At 41.8% G+C, this 16,293-nt stretch overlaps 1 protein-coding gene across 2 annotated transcripts in view; it reads left to right on the forward strand.

The window, feature by feature from the left end:
* UBE4B (ubiquitination factor E4B) overlaps nucleotides 1-16,293 on the forward strand; it is a 120,329-nt gene that overhangs the window by 79,674 nt on the left and 24,362 nt on the right. For both annotated transcript variants that reach the window (XM_040645760.1, XM_008694744.2), the window contains 10 exons: nucleotides 691-774; nucleotides 3,605-3,661; nucleotides 4,233-4,349; nucleotides 4,448-4,546; nucleotides 5,092-5,205; nucleotides 6,855-7,053; nucleotides 9,093-9,231; nucleotides 13,638-13,737; nucleotides 15,012-15,139; nucleotides 15,999-16,097. In XM_040645760.1, coding sequence (XP_040501694.1) covers nucleotides 691-774; nucleotides 3,605-3,661; nucleotides 4,233-4,349; nucleotides 4,448-4,546; nucleotides 5,092-5,205; nucleotides 6,855-7,053; nucleotides 9,093-9,231; nucleotides 13,638-13,737; nucleotides 15,012-15,139; nucleotides 15,999-16,097 — 1,136 coding nt within the window. The remainder of the gene's footprint in view (nucleotides 1-690; nucleotides 775-3,604; nucleotides 3,662-4,232; nucleotides 4,350-4,447; nucleotides 4,547-5,091; nucleotides 5,206-6,854; nucleotides 7,054-9,092; nucleotides 9,232-13,637; nucleotides 13,738-15,011; nucleotides 15,140-15,998; nucleotides 16,098-16,293) is intronic.

Here is a 16,293-nt window from a genome sequence, read left to right on the forward strand (position 1 = left end):
TGTAGAAACAGACGCGGGCGTCCTCGAGCTCCGGCGTCGTGTTAGTGTGTTCATCGTACCCGGAATGGAGGTCGGTCATTCTAGTCAAGTTTTCTTTTGCATAGTCCACATTTACCAGCTGTCTGCTCTATGTAATTAAAGTTAACGTAATGATAATACCCATTGCTGGTGTTTTTTTTTTTGTTCTCTTCCAAATAAACAGGGAAGGACTGAAAGAATGAGATGGAGGTGAGAGAGTGGCTATGAAGACTTTTTTAAAATACTGAGAGTTGAGAAAATAGTGGAACGTTTAGTCCAGTTTCTTTACAGGTTGTAGGTGCTTGGTCATCAGAAACTTACTCACTGTCGCGATGTAGAGAACGTAGTTGCCTAGCGCGAGGACCCCTGGGGACTCCTGTAGCGGGCTCAAAACTGTGAGTTTTATGGAGTCACTCGGAGTCCTGCCAGAGAATTAGGGCCCACCAGATCCTGTTACCTCTGGAAAATTCAGCTGTATTCCCTTATGGTGAGTCTCGTCGGAGGACAGAGCCACACTCCGTGGCCGGATACTAGACTCCTTTATGAACAAAACAGCTTTTCCTGGGGGAAGGTGGAACTGCTTAGAAATTCAGATTCAGCACTTTATTTTAACATGCCTCCCGTTCTTAAGTTTTCCTAAACTCATGTTTCCGATTTTCTTTTTTCTTACAGATCTTTATCCCCATTTTACAAGGCCTGGCTCTCGCTGCCAAAGAGTGCTCCCTCGATAGTGACTACTTTAAGTACCCCCTCATGGTAAACCTTTGTTCTTTTTGTTTAAGCCATTCCGTAGACGCTTACTTGCAGACGATGTTAACATGCACTTTTCTTCCAGGTGACCAACCGTGTTTTCACACTTAAAACCTGAAAGCATTGTGTTGGCCACGCAGTGTGGTGGGCAGTGAGCTGCACGAGCGAAGCGAGGGAGGTGGCAGCCCAGGACGCAGTCCGTGCGTGCTAGCCCTAGGCAGGAGTCAGTGACGCGGGCGCTGAAGTGTGACCATGTAGCTTACCAAAACCGTGACTCTTGGTGGCATCCTTCTGATCCTCCTGGCAACTGGCATACCGTACTTGGAATGAAATTTGTTATTTATTTTTTTAACAAAGGAGCTATTACAGATGCAAGTAAAAAGGAAGCGTTGTACTAGGAAAAGTAATCCAGCTTTACGCAGTGACTTTCTACAGCAAAACCTCGGAGTAGTTTTCTCGTTCCCCTTCCCCGTTTCCTTCAAGCTTCCTGTGGGAAACAGACCTGCTTAGCTCCTTCAGGCACCTACAGCAAGCATCAATTGTGGGCAGACTTTATCCCCTAGACTCTCACGAAGGGCCTTGACTGCTGTGAACACACTGGAACCAGAAAGAAAAGAAAGGGCCCTTTTGTTTCCGAATTGGCTTCTTGGAAATTTGAGGAGAAAAATACTTTGACGTATGACTAAATATTTTTCACTCTAGGATATGAAGGGAAAGATATCAAAATACGAAATTCGCTAACTCTGTGAATAAATACAATCGTATAACTTGAGGTCCTGGTTAAATCGATCTTTTGACTATAGTTGTTCCTTGTACTCATTCTACTGACTTAATTACACCTTAGCATTAAGTCAGTACTCACCGAGGACCTCTTCCGTGCCAGACACTGGGGCACCTCTCTACGACTTGCTCCTGACCCACTGCAAAACTCAAGTCTGCAACAGCGCAGATAATCACACCATGATAAATGCCAACATGGGTTACATGAACGGTGCATGTCTCCAGTTTAATCACTCAAAATGGAGCTCAGAGGTGAAGATAGTGCTGGGGAAATTAGCATGCGAAATGGGAATTCTTACTTTTAAAAATAACTTGGAATGGATTATGTCAGGACTCTTCCTACTGCCCATGCCGTTCGGGTTTCTGATAAAATTCTGTTAATCTTTATGCATTATTCTGTCTGTGCCAGATAAAAGGAAATGAAACCATCTGATTGTTTGAGTCCAGTGATGAAATATTCGAGTGCACATTCATTCTCAGCGGATGATGTAAATGTTCCCTCACAGAATTGTTAGCGTTTCTGTTGTGATCTGAACTGGCTCGACGTTTCAGTGAGGAGCTTTCAGTGTCAGATAGCAACAAAATGTTCTTGGTCAAAAGACAAAGGCCTCCGTTATGACAGACAATAGCTTTATTTTATACCATTATTGCTGCTTCTACGGCCGAGAGAGTGCGGTGTGAGGAAGGACAATGGGAGCAGGAAGAGGAAGACCACCAGAGCTGGAATCAGAAACAATCGCGATTGTTCTCTGGCTCCGTGCCTCCCAACATTGCTGTACCCTGGAATCACCTGGGGATCTTTAAAAACACCTGATGCCTGGCTCCCACACATTGTGATTCTGCTGGTCGCGGGTATGGTGAGGATGGGGCCTGGCGTTGGGTGTTTCCTAACGTGTGGTACCGTTTGGGAACCCCTGCCCTGTGCAGGGAGAACTCTTCCTTCTCAGCGGCACCTCCGAGACCTGTCAGAGCCTACGTGCATTGACTCAGAAGCAGCTTTCGCCGGCCGGCTCGGGAGCTTTGGTAGCTACGTTCAAATCACAGAAAATGAAGTTCAGTGTTAAAATAGTGTTCGACTGGAACACGCCGGCTGTGTTAAGCTGTGTTTATGTCCCTAAAACCTACTTTTCCTGATTCTCTAATGTGAGAATGATTGCAGCTCCAAAGGAAAATGTTGGAGTTCTCAAAAATATCTGAGATCTTGAAACCAAGTAATGCTTTTAAATATGTTCTGAATTTGGTAGCTTATTAGACTGTAATGATTTAAAGTCCTGTTCAGCACTGGCAAGAGTAGCCATCTCAAGTTTATGAAGCATAGCTTTTTTTTGACATGGAAAGATGTTAAGTGAAAAAAATCATTTTTTGTAAAAATACCCACATTTATGGGTGGCTCAGTTGGTTAAGCAACTGCCTTCAGCTCGGGTCATGATTCCAGGGTCCTGGGATCGCCTGCTTCTCCCTGTCCCTCTCCCACTTCTGCTGCTCTCTCACTCGTGCGTTCTCTCAAATAAATAAATAAAATCTTAAAATATATATATACATACATACACATTTATTTCAGTGTGTATAGGCACAAAAATATGGCTAGAAAGCTGTTACCTGAGATATCAATAGAGGTTATCAGGGTAAAGTTTTTGAGTGATTCTTAGTTTCATTTTGTATTTCTGTTTCATGTGAAATTATTTTACAATGTGCAGGTATTAGCTACTCATCAGAAAAACAGTGGAACTCATTGTCTCGGAAGGAATGAGGATATATCTATAACAGCTTTAGAGCTATTCCTTGATATTACTCATGGCAATCAGTTTAAGATGGAATACATTTAAATGACACTTTCTGCGGGGCACCTGGGTGGCTCAGTCGGTGAAGCAAGTGCCTTCAGCTCAGGTCATGATCTTGGGTTCCTGGAATCAAGCCCATGTTAGGCTCCCCACTCAGCGAGGAGTCTGTTTCTCTCTCTCCTTCTGCCCCTCCCCCTGCTCGTTCTCTCTGTCTCAAATAAATAAATAAAATCTTTTTTTTTTTTTTAAGTGACACTTTCTGATCTTATTTCTAGGCTTTAGGTGAGCTTTGTGAAACCAAGTTTGGGAAGACACACCCTGTGTGCAATTTGGTGAGTGCCTCCCTGGTGGACTTGCGCATACTCAGTGGACTTGTAACTCGGAAGATGTCCCTTAAGTGACATTATGTGAAAAAAACATCTCTTAGAGGACATTAGATTAGATGTAGGTTACACGTCTGGGTGGCTCTCAGTAGTTAAATTGGTTAACCCTGTATGTTATTGCTTGGGATGAAGCTATTTATTTTCTTCCATGATTTTTGTATAAGTATTGTGCAAGTAGGAAAACACGCCCTATGGAAAAATTTACTTGAGGCCTTTGATAGTGTAAAAAGAGTTTGTCTGAACTCTATCAAAGAACTTCTCGAAACATAAAAATCAAAAGACTATCTTGTGAAAATGTGGCGGAGATGGAGGCTTTTGCGCCTCCATCTGAGATGAGAAAATACCAGCGGGGATCCTAGCACGTTCGTGAGCTTTGGGTTTTTGTGCGATAACTGTCAGCCGTTGTACTGGTGGCTGAGCCCCAGCTGAACAGGTCGGCTGCTGAGAACTCTGTGCATTACATTTTCCCCTCACTTGCTGACTCAGCAGCTTGACTTGCCTCTTCCATTTTTCTGCGTAGGTGGCTTCTTTGCCGTTGTGGTTGCCTAAATCCTTAAGCCCTGGCTCTGGGAGGGAGCTGCAGAGACTCTCCTATTTGGGGGCTTTCTTTAGCTTCTCGGTCTTTGCAGAAGATGATGTAAGTACAGTGGCCATTTGTACTTTGCTGCTCTAATGTTCAGATTCGTTCCTAAATGTACATTATATATCGATGGAATTTTTCCCTTCTCTTCGCAGGCTAAAGTGGTTGAAAAATATTTCTCAGGGCCTGCCATTACCCTGGAAAACACTCGCGTGGTCAGCCAATCACTGCAGCATTACTTGGAGCTGGGAAGGGTAGGTGTTGGAAAACAAATTCAAAGGACGAGTAAGAGAGAGGCTGGATATAGGGAATCTGTGTCTTGAGTAATCACTGCCACAACGGTAGTATGTGGGATCACTGGGGACTGGTTCTGAGGTTAGTGGCCGTGCTCGCTCTCCAGGCTGCTCGTAGGCCTTTAAAACACGAGCGTGAGCGAGCGCTGTTAGTTTGCACGTGCTCCTCGGTGGCTCATGTGTCTCAAGTGTAGATTGGTATGTCTTCAGTTCTGAGACATGATGGCATGATTAAGGTAAGTCTGATCCTGTCCCGAAAAGGCAGTAGCAAAGGCCATTTTATTAGAACGATAACTACTTGCCTCCAACATCATCTGCTGTCATGCGAATTGTCTTGACACCGTTGAATTTGGACGCTTGTGTTCCTCTTGTAGTCAGGTTCTGTTAAAATGAGCAGAAGGAGAGGAGAGAAAGGGGGATGAAGCCCAGCTGTTCTTGAAGTCAAAAGGAATCATTTTTAAAGTCAAGTCTTCATTTTTTTTCTTCCTTTCTAAAATAAATTCCAGCAAGAGCTTTTCAAGATTCTGCATAGTATTCTGTTAAACGGTGAGACCCGTGAGGCTGCTCTCAGTTACATGGCAGCTGTCGTCAATGCCAATATGAAGAAAGCACAGATGCAGGTAAGATTCCTAAAGACCACTTTACTGATTCGCTAAATTCATTCATCTCATTTGTCTACACTCAGTACCTGCCAGCCATCGTTCTAGGAAATGGAGACACGGTGTTGAGCCGGATAGAAAAACTTCTTACCTCTGTGCAGCTTCTGTTCCATAGGCTAAGTGAGGCGGCATATAAACGTATTATTTCAGGCAGTCGTAGAATCTGTGAAGCAAATAAAGCAAGGCGGAAATGAGAGTAACCTTGGGGGCGAGTTTCGATCAAGTGGTAGGGAAGACACCTTTAAGGAGGTGATGTTTGGTCAGAGACCAGACCGATGTGAAAGTCAGCCATAACAAGACTGGGTAATGACTTTGCTAGACACGTGTAAGGCACCAAGGTGGGAATGATCTAGCTTTGGAACAAGCCCCACATGCAGACTTCAGTGGCTGGGGAAAACTATACAGGGAGGAGAATGGCGGGTCATGGCTAGCGGGGTGGGCAGAGGCTCCATCAGGCTGGGGCCGACGCCGTAAGAGCTGTAATAGGACACCCCTGGGGGTTTTGCAGGAAGGAAACCACCAAATGTGCTGTGTGGAAAATGGACGAAAGTAGGAGGAGGGACAGAAACAGACCCGAGGAGACCAGTTAAGAGGTTATTAGTGTATCAGATCTGGTGAGGAGCCTGGTGGCCTGGACTGCCTTGCAAGGATAGAGAAGTTAAAAGGGCATCTTTCCTATATTACTAATAAGTAATGAATGAATGATGTGACATTTCTACTAAGAGGAAGAAAAAAGGTATCGAGAAGAGTGTGGGCCTGCATGAGACTGCCTGGGTTTCCTGCTGTGGTCCCACCGTTAGTAATTGACATTTATTTATTTATTTTTTTTAAAGATTTTATTTATTTATTCGACAGAGATAGAGACAGCCAGCGAGAGAGGGAACACAAGCAGGGGGAGTGGGAGAGGAAGAAGCAGGCTCATAGCGGAGGAGCCTGACGTGGGGCTTGATCCCATAATGCCGGGATCACGCCCTGAGCCGAAGGCAGACGCTTAACCGCTGCGCCCCTAGTAATTGACATTTATTGACATTTATTTCTCTGTGCCTCAGTTTCCTAGGTGCTAAATGTGGGTAATAATGGTTCCCGACTGTGGCTTATTATCCATAAAGCTGTTAGAACAGTGCCTGGTGCACCGTGGACACACAACTGGTGTTAACTACCATTATTGTAATTGTTATGTTATTAATACAGGACTTCGCTAATGATGTCAGCCAGAGAAACTGTTAGTCATATCGTGCTGAGTGAAACTAGGGTTTTGGTGCTCTTGAGGGGAAATAAAGAAGAGAAAGAAGCAACATTTATTGTGTTTCTACTTAATTTTGAAGATCTTGGGCGAGTCACTTAACTCCCTGAGCCTTCGTTTCCCCTTCTGTAAAATGTGAATGACAGTGTCACTGACTTCCAAGGGCTCTTCTGAAGGTTCAGTGCCTGTAAAACGCTTCCCATAGGATTAATACTCCACAGAGAGCGCCTCCTGATAAAACGACGACAGTGACGTGTATGTCCTCTCACTGACTTTGGGACGAATGTCTGGTTTCCTTTCTTACAAAGTCATGCCAGAATTTCCATTTAGATCATTATTTTAAGTACCTTTTTTTCATCTTCCACAGACAGATGACAGATTGGTATCTACAGACGGATTCATGCTGAATTTCCTTTGGGTGCTGCAGCAGCTAAGTACAAAGATCAAGTTAGAGACGGTGGATCCCACGTATATATTCCACCCCAGGTGTCGGATTACTCTTCCTAATGACGAGACGAGAGTGAACGCGACGATGGAGGACGTGAACGACTGGCTGGCTGAACTTTGTGAGTGACGTTGCTCATTGTGAGGTCATCAAAACGCAGCCCTTTTATTTAAAAACTTTCTGTAAACTTATTTTATTTGGATGCCAGTGATTCCTCACAAATTATTATTTTCTCTTCAGAAAATGAATTTATACGCCAGAGATACACACTAAACAGTTAGCGCAGTAAAATGTTCTTATTTGGTTTAGCCAAAGTCAAATAGATACATAGAACAAGTGGAAGGAAATACACTATGCAGAGTAAAACCAAAAAAAAAAAAAAGGGAAGAAAAAGAAATATAATAATAAAAATGATAGCAGAGACTTAATTATGATATAGATTTTATATATACCAATTAAAGTTCTCATGACATATTTCATAGATCTTGATGCATTGTTGGTATTAAAATATGAATATTTTAACGGTGTTACAATTGTTGATCTTTTTCCTTTCTGTGTTATAGAACATGTTATTGACAGGCGTCAAAACCGTATGGCATGTATTTCTTAATATTATAAAGTCATTCATGGAACAGGATAGAGATTCCATGCCTACCTGGCAGCGTCATGATCGGATGCATGCACACATTCCAGAGAAACATGTAAACTTTAATAAGAACTAAGTATCTGATGAACAATGAAGTTAGTATTTGACTAGTGTCATTTGAGTGAGTGGTCGCTGGTATCATCTTGGAATCATATCATGGACTAGTAAATTCCAGAAGAATCGAAGGGTCAAACATTTTAAAAAATATATTCATGTATATATATTCTTTATACATATAATCTTGATATATTCTTTATATATATAATCTTTATATATTCTTTATATATATTATTTATTCTTTATATATGTATTCCTTATATATGTTCTTTTATTTATACATACATATATATAATAAAAATAAAACATGAAAAAAGCAAACAGAGGATTTGACCCACGCTGAAGGAAACAAATTTATAATGGTGAAAGAAATGAAGCATATCATCAGAGACAATATGGATATAGAGTATCTTAATACATAAATATACTTTTTGTAGAGTGAGACAAAATGAGTATGTAAAATTTAAAAATGGGGCAAAATATGTGTCATATGTTGGATAGAATCATGCCTTTCAAAATGTAGAACTGTTATGTATAAAGCCCAAATTAAATTCTACTGAAAGATAGTTTTGTTTTGGGGGGAAAAAGGTAAGCAGTATATATCATAGAAAATAAAATATATTTGTTGGAAAAATACACATACTAATATGAATTAGATACATATTGAAAGAAATTCAGGCTACTGTTGTATATCTGTAAATTATAGGAAAACGGGGGCACCTGGTTGTCTCAGTCAGTGGAGCTTGTGACTCTTGATCTCAGGGTTGTGAGTTTGAGCCTCACATTGGGTGTGGAGATTACTTAAAAATAAAATCTTTAAAAATAAATAAATAAGTAAATAGATAGACAGATAGATAATCCAAAAACGAAGTGATAAGATAGAATGTAAGTTTGTGAAGAAATAGATGGCATTTAATCAATTTATTTAATGAATTCTGATTTATACCAAAAATTATAACACTGTCATTCTCAATAATTTTACATTTTAGAATAGACTCCCAATTCCAGGGGGGAGGTGAGGGAGTAATATTTCATACATAGGTCTTCTAAGCACTATTTATAATAGAGAAAAATTAGAAATGACAGACATGCCCACAGTAGGGAAATGGCTATGGAATCTGTAGATTATTAACATAGTCTAATAACGTTTTGAGTTTCAAGGTGACATTTCATGACCTGTGTTGAGTTATAGGACTGGTTATATAAAATACATCAGGAAGGCACATAACGACAGATTGTTGATTACGTCCACACAAACATTTAATCAGATGGGGCAGAAGACCTAGTTATTAAATGGAGCTCGTAGGAATTCTGTGCTGCTTATAACTAGTCAGTGTTTTTTAAGAACCATCTGTAAACTTCTTGAAAATTCAAGTGTAATTCTGTCTTAATTGTGCTTTTCCCCTGATTTAGTCTTGTTCGAGACTTTATTTAGGAAGTCATGTTATTTTTCCTAGATGGAGATCAGCCTCCATTTTCTGAGCCGAAATTCCCTACAGAATGCTTTTTTCTTACCCTGCACGCCCACCACCTCTCCATTCTGCCAAGCTGCCGTCGCTACATCCGCAGACTCCGGGCCATCCGGGAGCTCAATAGGTATGTGCGTGACTCCATGTCCCGGGATTGCCTGAGGTACCGCTTGTTCTCACAAAACACGCAGTCCCAGTGTGACCAGTGGATTTGAAGGCGGGGAGTAAATGTGTTACAGTGAACCATCTGCTTCTGCTTCCATGTCCACGGTCCTCAGTCGACCCGAGTTCTTTATGTGGCGGAGTAACCTGACCTTGGTTTCTGAGAGTTCTCAGCCCTCGGTATGTGGTTACTAGACTTCCGTTCACTTTTTTCACTGAGCATGGTATTGACCAGGAGGCCCTTTAAAGGATCTCCTGGGTTCCAGACTTCCTCCTTCTTCCCTGGACTCTGAAACAGTAACTCTAGTTTCCCTTGATAAACGAGATCATTAAGTTCTGCCACCATGGCATTCCCTTTTTTGCATGTTGTCCTGTGACATAAAGAACCCAGAATGGCCAGATAGCACCTCAGTTTCCAATTCATTAGCACCGTTGTTGTGTTTCTTAATCTAAGCATTTTCCCCCCATGTACCAGCACCTCCAAATAAACAAGTCACGGGAACAGGAAGCAAACACATTTTGAACAGGTCCTCTGGAATAATAATAGTGTGGCCACTGCATTTGGTCCAGGACCTATGTACATGTCTGGCTATGAGAAAAAGTATGTTGTATCTGCATCCTTAACTCTATATCTCTGGGTATTTATCTTGCTGATCACCTCTTAATGCCAGTAGTTACTCTGTAGATGCTTTAAGATTTTCTTGCTAGACATATTCATGTTGTTGGTAAATGATGTCAGTTTTCTTTCTTATACTTTTTTTTCTGTGCCTTAATATGCTGGCTATAATTTCTACAATCTGGAATAGAGTCAGCTTTCTTGAAATTTTTCTGTTGTTCCAATTCAATAGGGGAAAGTTGTTTTTTATGTCTTCTATTACCAGATGAAGAACATTTCCCATTATTTCTAGTATTTTAAAATGTTTTATTCCTAAAAGAAGTTGCATTTTGTTATATGCTTTTTCCGTAGCTGTTAGAGCAGAAATTTTTTTCTCCTCTATTCTGTTAATGTGGTTGAATTACACCAACTAGTTTTTTATATTCTTTTTTACATCAACTAGTTTTCTTTTTTTTTTTTTTAAGATTTTATTTATTTATTCGACAGAGATAGAGACAGCCAGCAAGAGAGGGAACACAAGCAGGGGGAGTGGGAGAGGAAGAAGCAGGCTCATAGCGGAAGAGCCCGATGTGGGGCTCGAACCCATAACGCTGGGATCAGGCCCTGAGCTGAAGGCAGACGCTCAACCGCTGTGCCACCCAGGCGCCTCTACATCAACTAGTTTTCTGATATTAAACTAGTCTTTCATTCCTGGAGTAAACTCAGCTTTTATATTATTGCTTTTATAACTCATTGGATGTTCAGTTTACTAATACTTGTGTTTAGGATTTTTGAGTCTGTGTTCAAAAGAAAGATTGACTTTATAACTTTCATTTCTTGTTAAGTCTTCCTCAGATTTTGGTATCATGCTTGCCATTTAGAACGAGTTGGGGAGTATTCCTTCTTTTTATTCTCTTTGGAAGAGTTTATTCTATAACAGTTAACGTTATTTCTTTCTTAAATGTTTGGAAACATTCATTGATGAAGCTGGACTTAGATTTTTTCTTTATGGAAAAGCTTTTAATTATGTGTTTTACTCAAGTATTAGATATATGACTATTTACACTTTTATTTCATCTTGTGTCAGTATTTCTATGACATCTAAAGTTTCAAAATTTCTAGGCCTGAAGTTGTTCTTAATATCTTGTTTTTATTATTTTAATGTCTGCAGGGTCTTCATTATTTCCTTCTACTTTCTTTTAGTTTAAATTTGCTTTTTTGTTGATATTTCTATTGCCTGTTAAGATTGGTACTTATATCATTCTTTTTCAGCCCTTATGTATGCATTTAAGACTGTTTCTTTCCCTCGAAGCCTGGTTTTAGCTGCATCCCTCATTTTTGATATGTCACATTTTACTCTTCAGTTCAAAATATTTTCTAATTTTTATTATTTCTTATTTGACCTGTGGGTTATTGAAAAAATGTGTTGTTGAAATTCTGGATTCTTGGGGGATTTGTCTGTTTATCTTTTGTTATTGATTCCTAGCTAAATTTCACTGTGGTCAGAGGACATGTTCTGATTTGTGTCCTTTGAACTGTATTGAAATTTGCTTTATAGCCTAACATGTACATGAGTGAATGTTCCATAAAGGCCTGAAAAGAATGTGCTTTCGGTGTTGCTTGTTGCACGGTCTCATATTTGTCGGTTAGGTCAGGTTTGTTCATCTTTTATTCATATTGTTCTCCTATCTGCTGATTTTATCAGCTTATAATATCAGTTATTGAGAGAGGCTTATACAGTTTCAAACTGTGATTTGAATTTGTCTGTTTCTTCATGTTGGAGCCCTGGGATCCCATCTCTTTTACTGACGTTGGATGATCCATTTCGATGGTACCATCGACTGCTTTCACTCCCAGCCTACTGTGGACGGTCACTATTGTGCTTCTCAAAGATGTCAGTGTTCCCCTCACCTGTGTACTTTCCAGAGCTGTGATACAAGAGATGTCCTCTAGGATATGGGGGATGAGAGGGCATATTTTAAGAGGAGGGGTTGAATGAGCCAGTCACACATGGTATATCTATATTAATATTCTCAGCTTCGTAAACTTTAGATTCCTTCCTCTGGATTCTCTCAAGGGATACCAGATCTTCACTCAGCATAGGTAACTGTCAATTCCCAGTTTGAGTCCACTAGCTGGGTGCACATTTCAAACCCCTCCCAGCTGCTCAGGATAATCTTGAATCCAGGATCTCTGGTAGGTGTAACCTTGTCGATGAATTTAGTCCTAGAAGGATGTTCGCGTGGTTTACTCTTGCTGATCAGGCATCTCCAGGATCCATTCCACACACACACTCCTATGTTCTCTCACCACAGATGTGGTAGGTAGAATAACGATGTTCCAAAGATGCTCATGTCCCAGCCCATAAAACCTGTAGCTCTGTCACCTTCCATGGTAAGGACCCAGGGATGTGGAAGGGAAGTAGTAAGTCCAAGTGCTTTGAAATCTACAGCAGTTTGAAAAACAAATTTGTCGCCACATTTGTTGTCATGACCACCCATTTGGAAGCTGAACAAGGCTGCCTTGCCCTTTGCCTCATTGTTCCACGAGCCTGTCCTGTGTGGCTCCCTAGAGGTGGGCTTTCAGGCCAGTCTGCCATCCCTCAGGGCTTCTCAGCATCTTCCAGTGCCGTCTCCTCCCCATAAGCTGCAGAGACAGGTGCCATGCAGTGGTCTCAGTGGCTGCAATCAGTCTGTCAGATCACCATCAGTTTTGGGGAGTGAGGTATGTACCGAAAGTTCACCTTTGAACCTGACCTGGCAGGAAGCTACTTCAGGGTTCATCCTGACTGTAGAGCCTCTGTCACTGCTCCTGGCAGAACTCCTCCACCGCTGTGCTTCCAGAAACACTATGTGGCTGCCATTCCCCAGGATTCACGTCTGCCTCCAACGAGGGTTCACCTCTTGATGGAAACTAGGTCATGAGCAGATTCGCTGGCAGCAAGGGAGTCTGGGAAAGCGTAGTTCCAAAAAATTTACCAACCTCCAGTTTTCTGTACGTTGTCTTGATAGAGAGGGGTTGATACAGCATTTAGTGAGCCAGTCTTTAAAGTGTGCAGCATATGGCCTGACTGGCAGGTGGTATTGGGGCGGGCATCCGAAGGAAGTGAAGGAGCAAACCAGCCACAGAGATAATCTCAGAGAAGAGCATTCCATGCGGAGGGAACGGTTGTAGAAGAGAAAAAGGAGCTGCCATTGTTGAACTAGACTTTGGTTTGGGGTAACTGACCAGGCATAGTAACCTTGAATTTTCACGAGGGACTTGAAATTTCTTGAAATTTCTTGAAATTTCACGAGGGAACAATGCATTTCTTTCCAGAAGAAATTATTATATTTCACTAAATCTAAAATACCATCGATTTTAAGACATTCATTAAATTAGGAACCAATAAGAAAGAAAAGTTCTGCCAATGGATGATAAGAAATACTCTGACTTTAAAGATGCTAAAATGGGGGCGCCTAGGTGGCACAGCAGTTAAGCGTCTGCCTTCGGCTCAGGGCGTGATCCCAGCATTATGGGATCGAGCCCCACATCAGGCTCCTCCGCTGTGAGCCTGCTTCTTCCTCTCCCACTCCCCCTGCTTGTGTTCCCTCTCTCGCTGGCTGTCTCTATCTCTGTCGAATAAATAAATAAAATCTTTTAAAAAAATAAAATAAAATAAAGATGCTAAAATGTGGGAGGAAGTGTGTGTCCGGCAGTCATTAAAATGGTCAAAATGAATAAATACGATGGAGCCGCATGTCCTCTTGTGTTTGACTGTTGGTCCTTGGTTTCAGAACTGTGGAAGATTTGAAAAATAACGAAAGCCAATGGAAAGATTCCCCACTGGCAACAAGACACCGTGAAATGCTGAAACGCTGCAAAACTCAGCTGAAGGTTTGTAAAGTTAATTGGAGTCATTCTAGATCAGCCTCACAGTAGTGATTTTTCCTGCCAGAACGTGTGCCTTGAGTGAGCCACGTAGTGTCCTTTTGCCTTCATTGTTCTTTCCCCTGAAGATGAAACACGGCACTTTCAAACTAGTCGATGATCTCACCTGGGTCTACATACAGTATTTAAATCAGGACAGACCCTGCAGGTGCTTACGCCAGTGACAACAGGAATTCTTCCTGGTTTGCTTGTCCTCAGTTTGACATCACCTGCCTTTCTTAACCTTCTGCAAGGTTCTCCCCCTCCGCTGCCTCCCGGCCCTGTGACCCAGTGTGCCAGCCATGCATTTTCTTGTTGTGTGACCAAATGGATTTGTGGCAATGGGAAGACTCTCCCCGTTCCTTTGTCCCTCCTTGTTCCTTTGTCCCTCCTCCTTCATTTGTCATTAAAAATGATCCACTGCACAGAATCTGACTGTAGACAGGAAGATTTCAGCCGGTGAGACACAGCTGAAGACGGCTGCCAGGCAAAGGCTGTACAAGGGAGTGTAGACAGCTTACTTAAGCATTTATCTTGTGTTTTTGTTCAAATTATAAATTATAAAACAATGTTAGTGGGTTCTGCTTTCTGTTGATTAGTAGGAGGATATGTGGACATTTTAACTTCGATTTCTGGTGCAAGTTAAAATTGATTTGTTTTATTTAATAGACTAGACCTGCTCGAAATGCAAAATACACCAGGGGCCCTTTTCTGGCGTCTGTAGACCCCCGTAAGCACCCCACAGACATGTTAGAAGGAGCCTGGAAACTTTAAACTGACGTGCCAATGCGCATGCATGCGTGGGTTTCCTTCTCACAGCTGTCCTCTGAGGCGGGTGTGGGACCCTCAGTGGACAAGCATTTTGTCCAGGACAAGCTCATAAGTGGTGACCTGGAATTCAGATGCAGATTTGTCTGGCTTCTTTCCACTAGCCATCTCTGATGCCCATCAGCCCTGTCCCCCAGTCAAGCTATTCAAATGTAACAATAATAACTACCTCTTTGAGCCTTAACTATGTGCTCAGCTTTCCACCCTGTGGTTTGCGTGGCATACTTTTGTTTTTCTCAGAACAAGGAAAGCTTTTGGGACGTGACCAGTGTATTATAGCTAGTTAGAGATGAAGCTCGGTGAAAACCCTAGAACCTTGGATTCCCAGCTCCTGGCTCATTCCCTGGCCAGTCATCGCTGCAGGCACTTGGCTACCAACTAATCTCTGGGTGGGGGTGTACCTCCTTCCACAGAAACTGGTACGGTGCAAGGCCTGTGCTGACGCTGGTTTACTTGATGAGAGCTTTCTGAGAAGATGTCTGAATTTTTATGGCCTTCTCATCCAGCTGCTGCTCCGCATCCTGGACCCCGCCTATCCCGAGTGAGTGCGCCCCTTCCTCCTCACCTCCTCTCTCCTCGCCCAGGCTATGTTGTGTTCACCGTCCTTCAGTCGATAGCTAAAACCCAAACCGTTACTTTAGCAACAAACCATTCTTCAATTTCTAGATTGTACCTGTGTAGACTACAAAATCAGTAATATTAATGTGTTTTCCCAGTGATTAGAGTAAGAAGAAGGAATGTCAGCACCTATTAGTTTAATTTTGACCTAGTCCTTTTTCCAAATTGGCTATAGATTGATAGAAAAGGGAATCTGTAAATTGGAAACTAAAACCTGGAGATAACAGGATATTAGGCCTTTTTAAGCACTGGGTCCAGGAAAATACCCAGCCAGGTATTGTTAGTTTGTTGTTACTACGGGATCTCTGGATCAACTGATGTTGGTGAGGTTGGCCCAAGGCCCTCTGCAGGAGTAGAAAATATTATTTGAAGTATATATGTTGTCACAAAACAGTTCGAATTGCGTAAAATGACCAAATATGACCCTCCTGTTTCCTTCCTATTTGACTACCTTAACCTTAACAGAAAATCGATAAAAGGAGAAACATCTCCTATACATCCTAATACATTCACTGTCTTCATCCTTCCCTGCTCGTTTCAGGTTCTGGTCTCCTGGCTTGTGTATGTTTCTGTATTTGTGTTATAGAAGGTTTTTCCCCCAATAAAATACTTACTTGTAATGGCCATATCATAGTCCTTACAGTTTGAGGTGCCATGGTTTTGGTTTTATCGTTCGTTTGGTTGGTTGGTTTTTGGGGGCTGGTGGGGGGGGTGCTGTTATTGTTTTTTTTCCAAGTGCCATGATTTTGTTTTGTAACTTACGCTTTTATTCTCTTTGACAGTATAACACTGCCTTTAAACTCAGATGTCCCCAAGGTATTTGCAGCATTGCCTGAGTTTTATGTAGAAGATGTTGCTGAATTTTTATTTTTTATTGTACAGTAAGTGCCTTTGACGTACTACATGGTTCTAGTTTGTTTTTATACTTAGTGTGTACGTTGTATCATGAACTATATAGCAGCCCCCCATCTTATGCCTGAAATCTTACGCAACCGCTGTAACCGAACGCTGCCTGGAGACTGGAAAAATAAATCCAACTATGGCACCAAGCCAGTTCCAATAATATCTTCAAGACAG

This window comes from Ursus maritimus, unplaced genomic scaffold, assembly GCF_017311325.1.
Source record: "Ursus maritimus isolate PB19 unplaced genomic scaffold, ASM1731132v1 scaffold_32, whole genome shotgun sequence".
Lineage (NCBI taxonomy): Eukaryota > Metazoa > Chordata > Mammalia > Carnivora > Ursidae > Ursus > Ursus maritimus.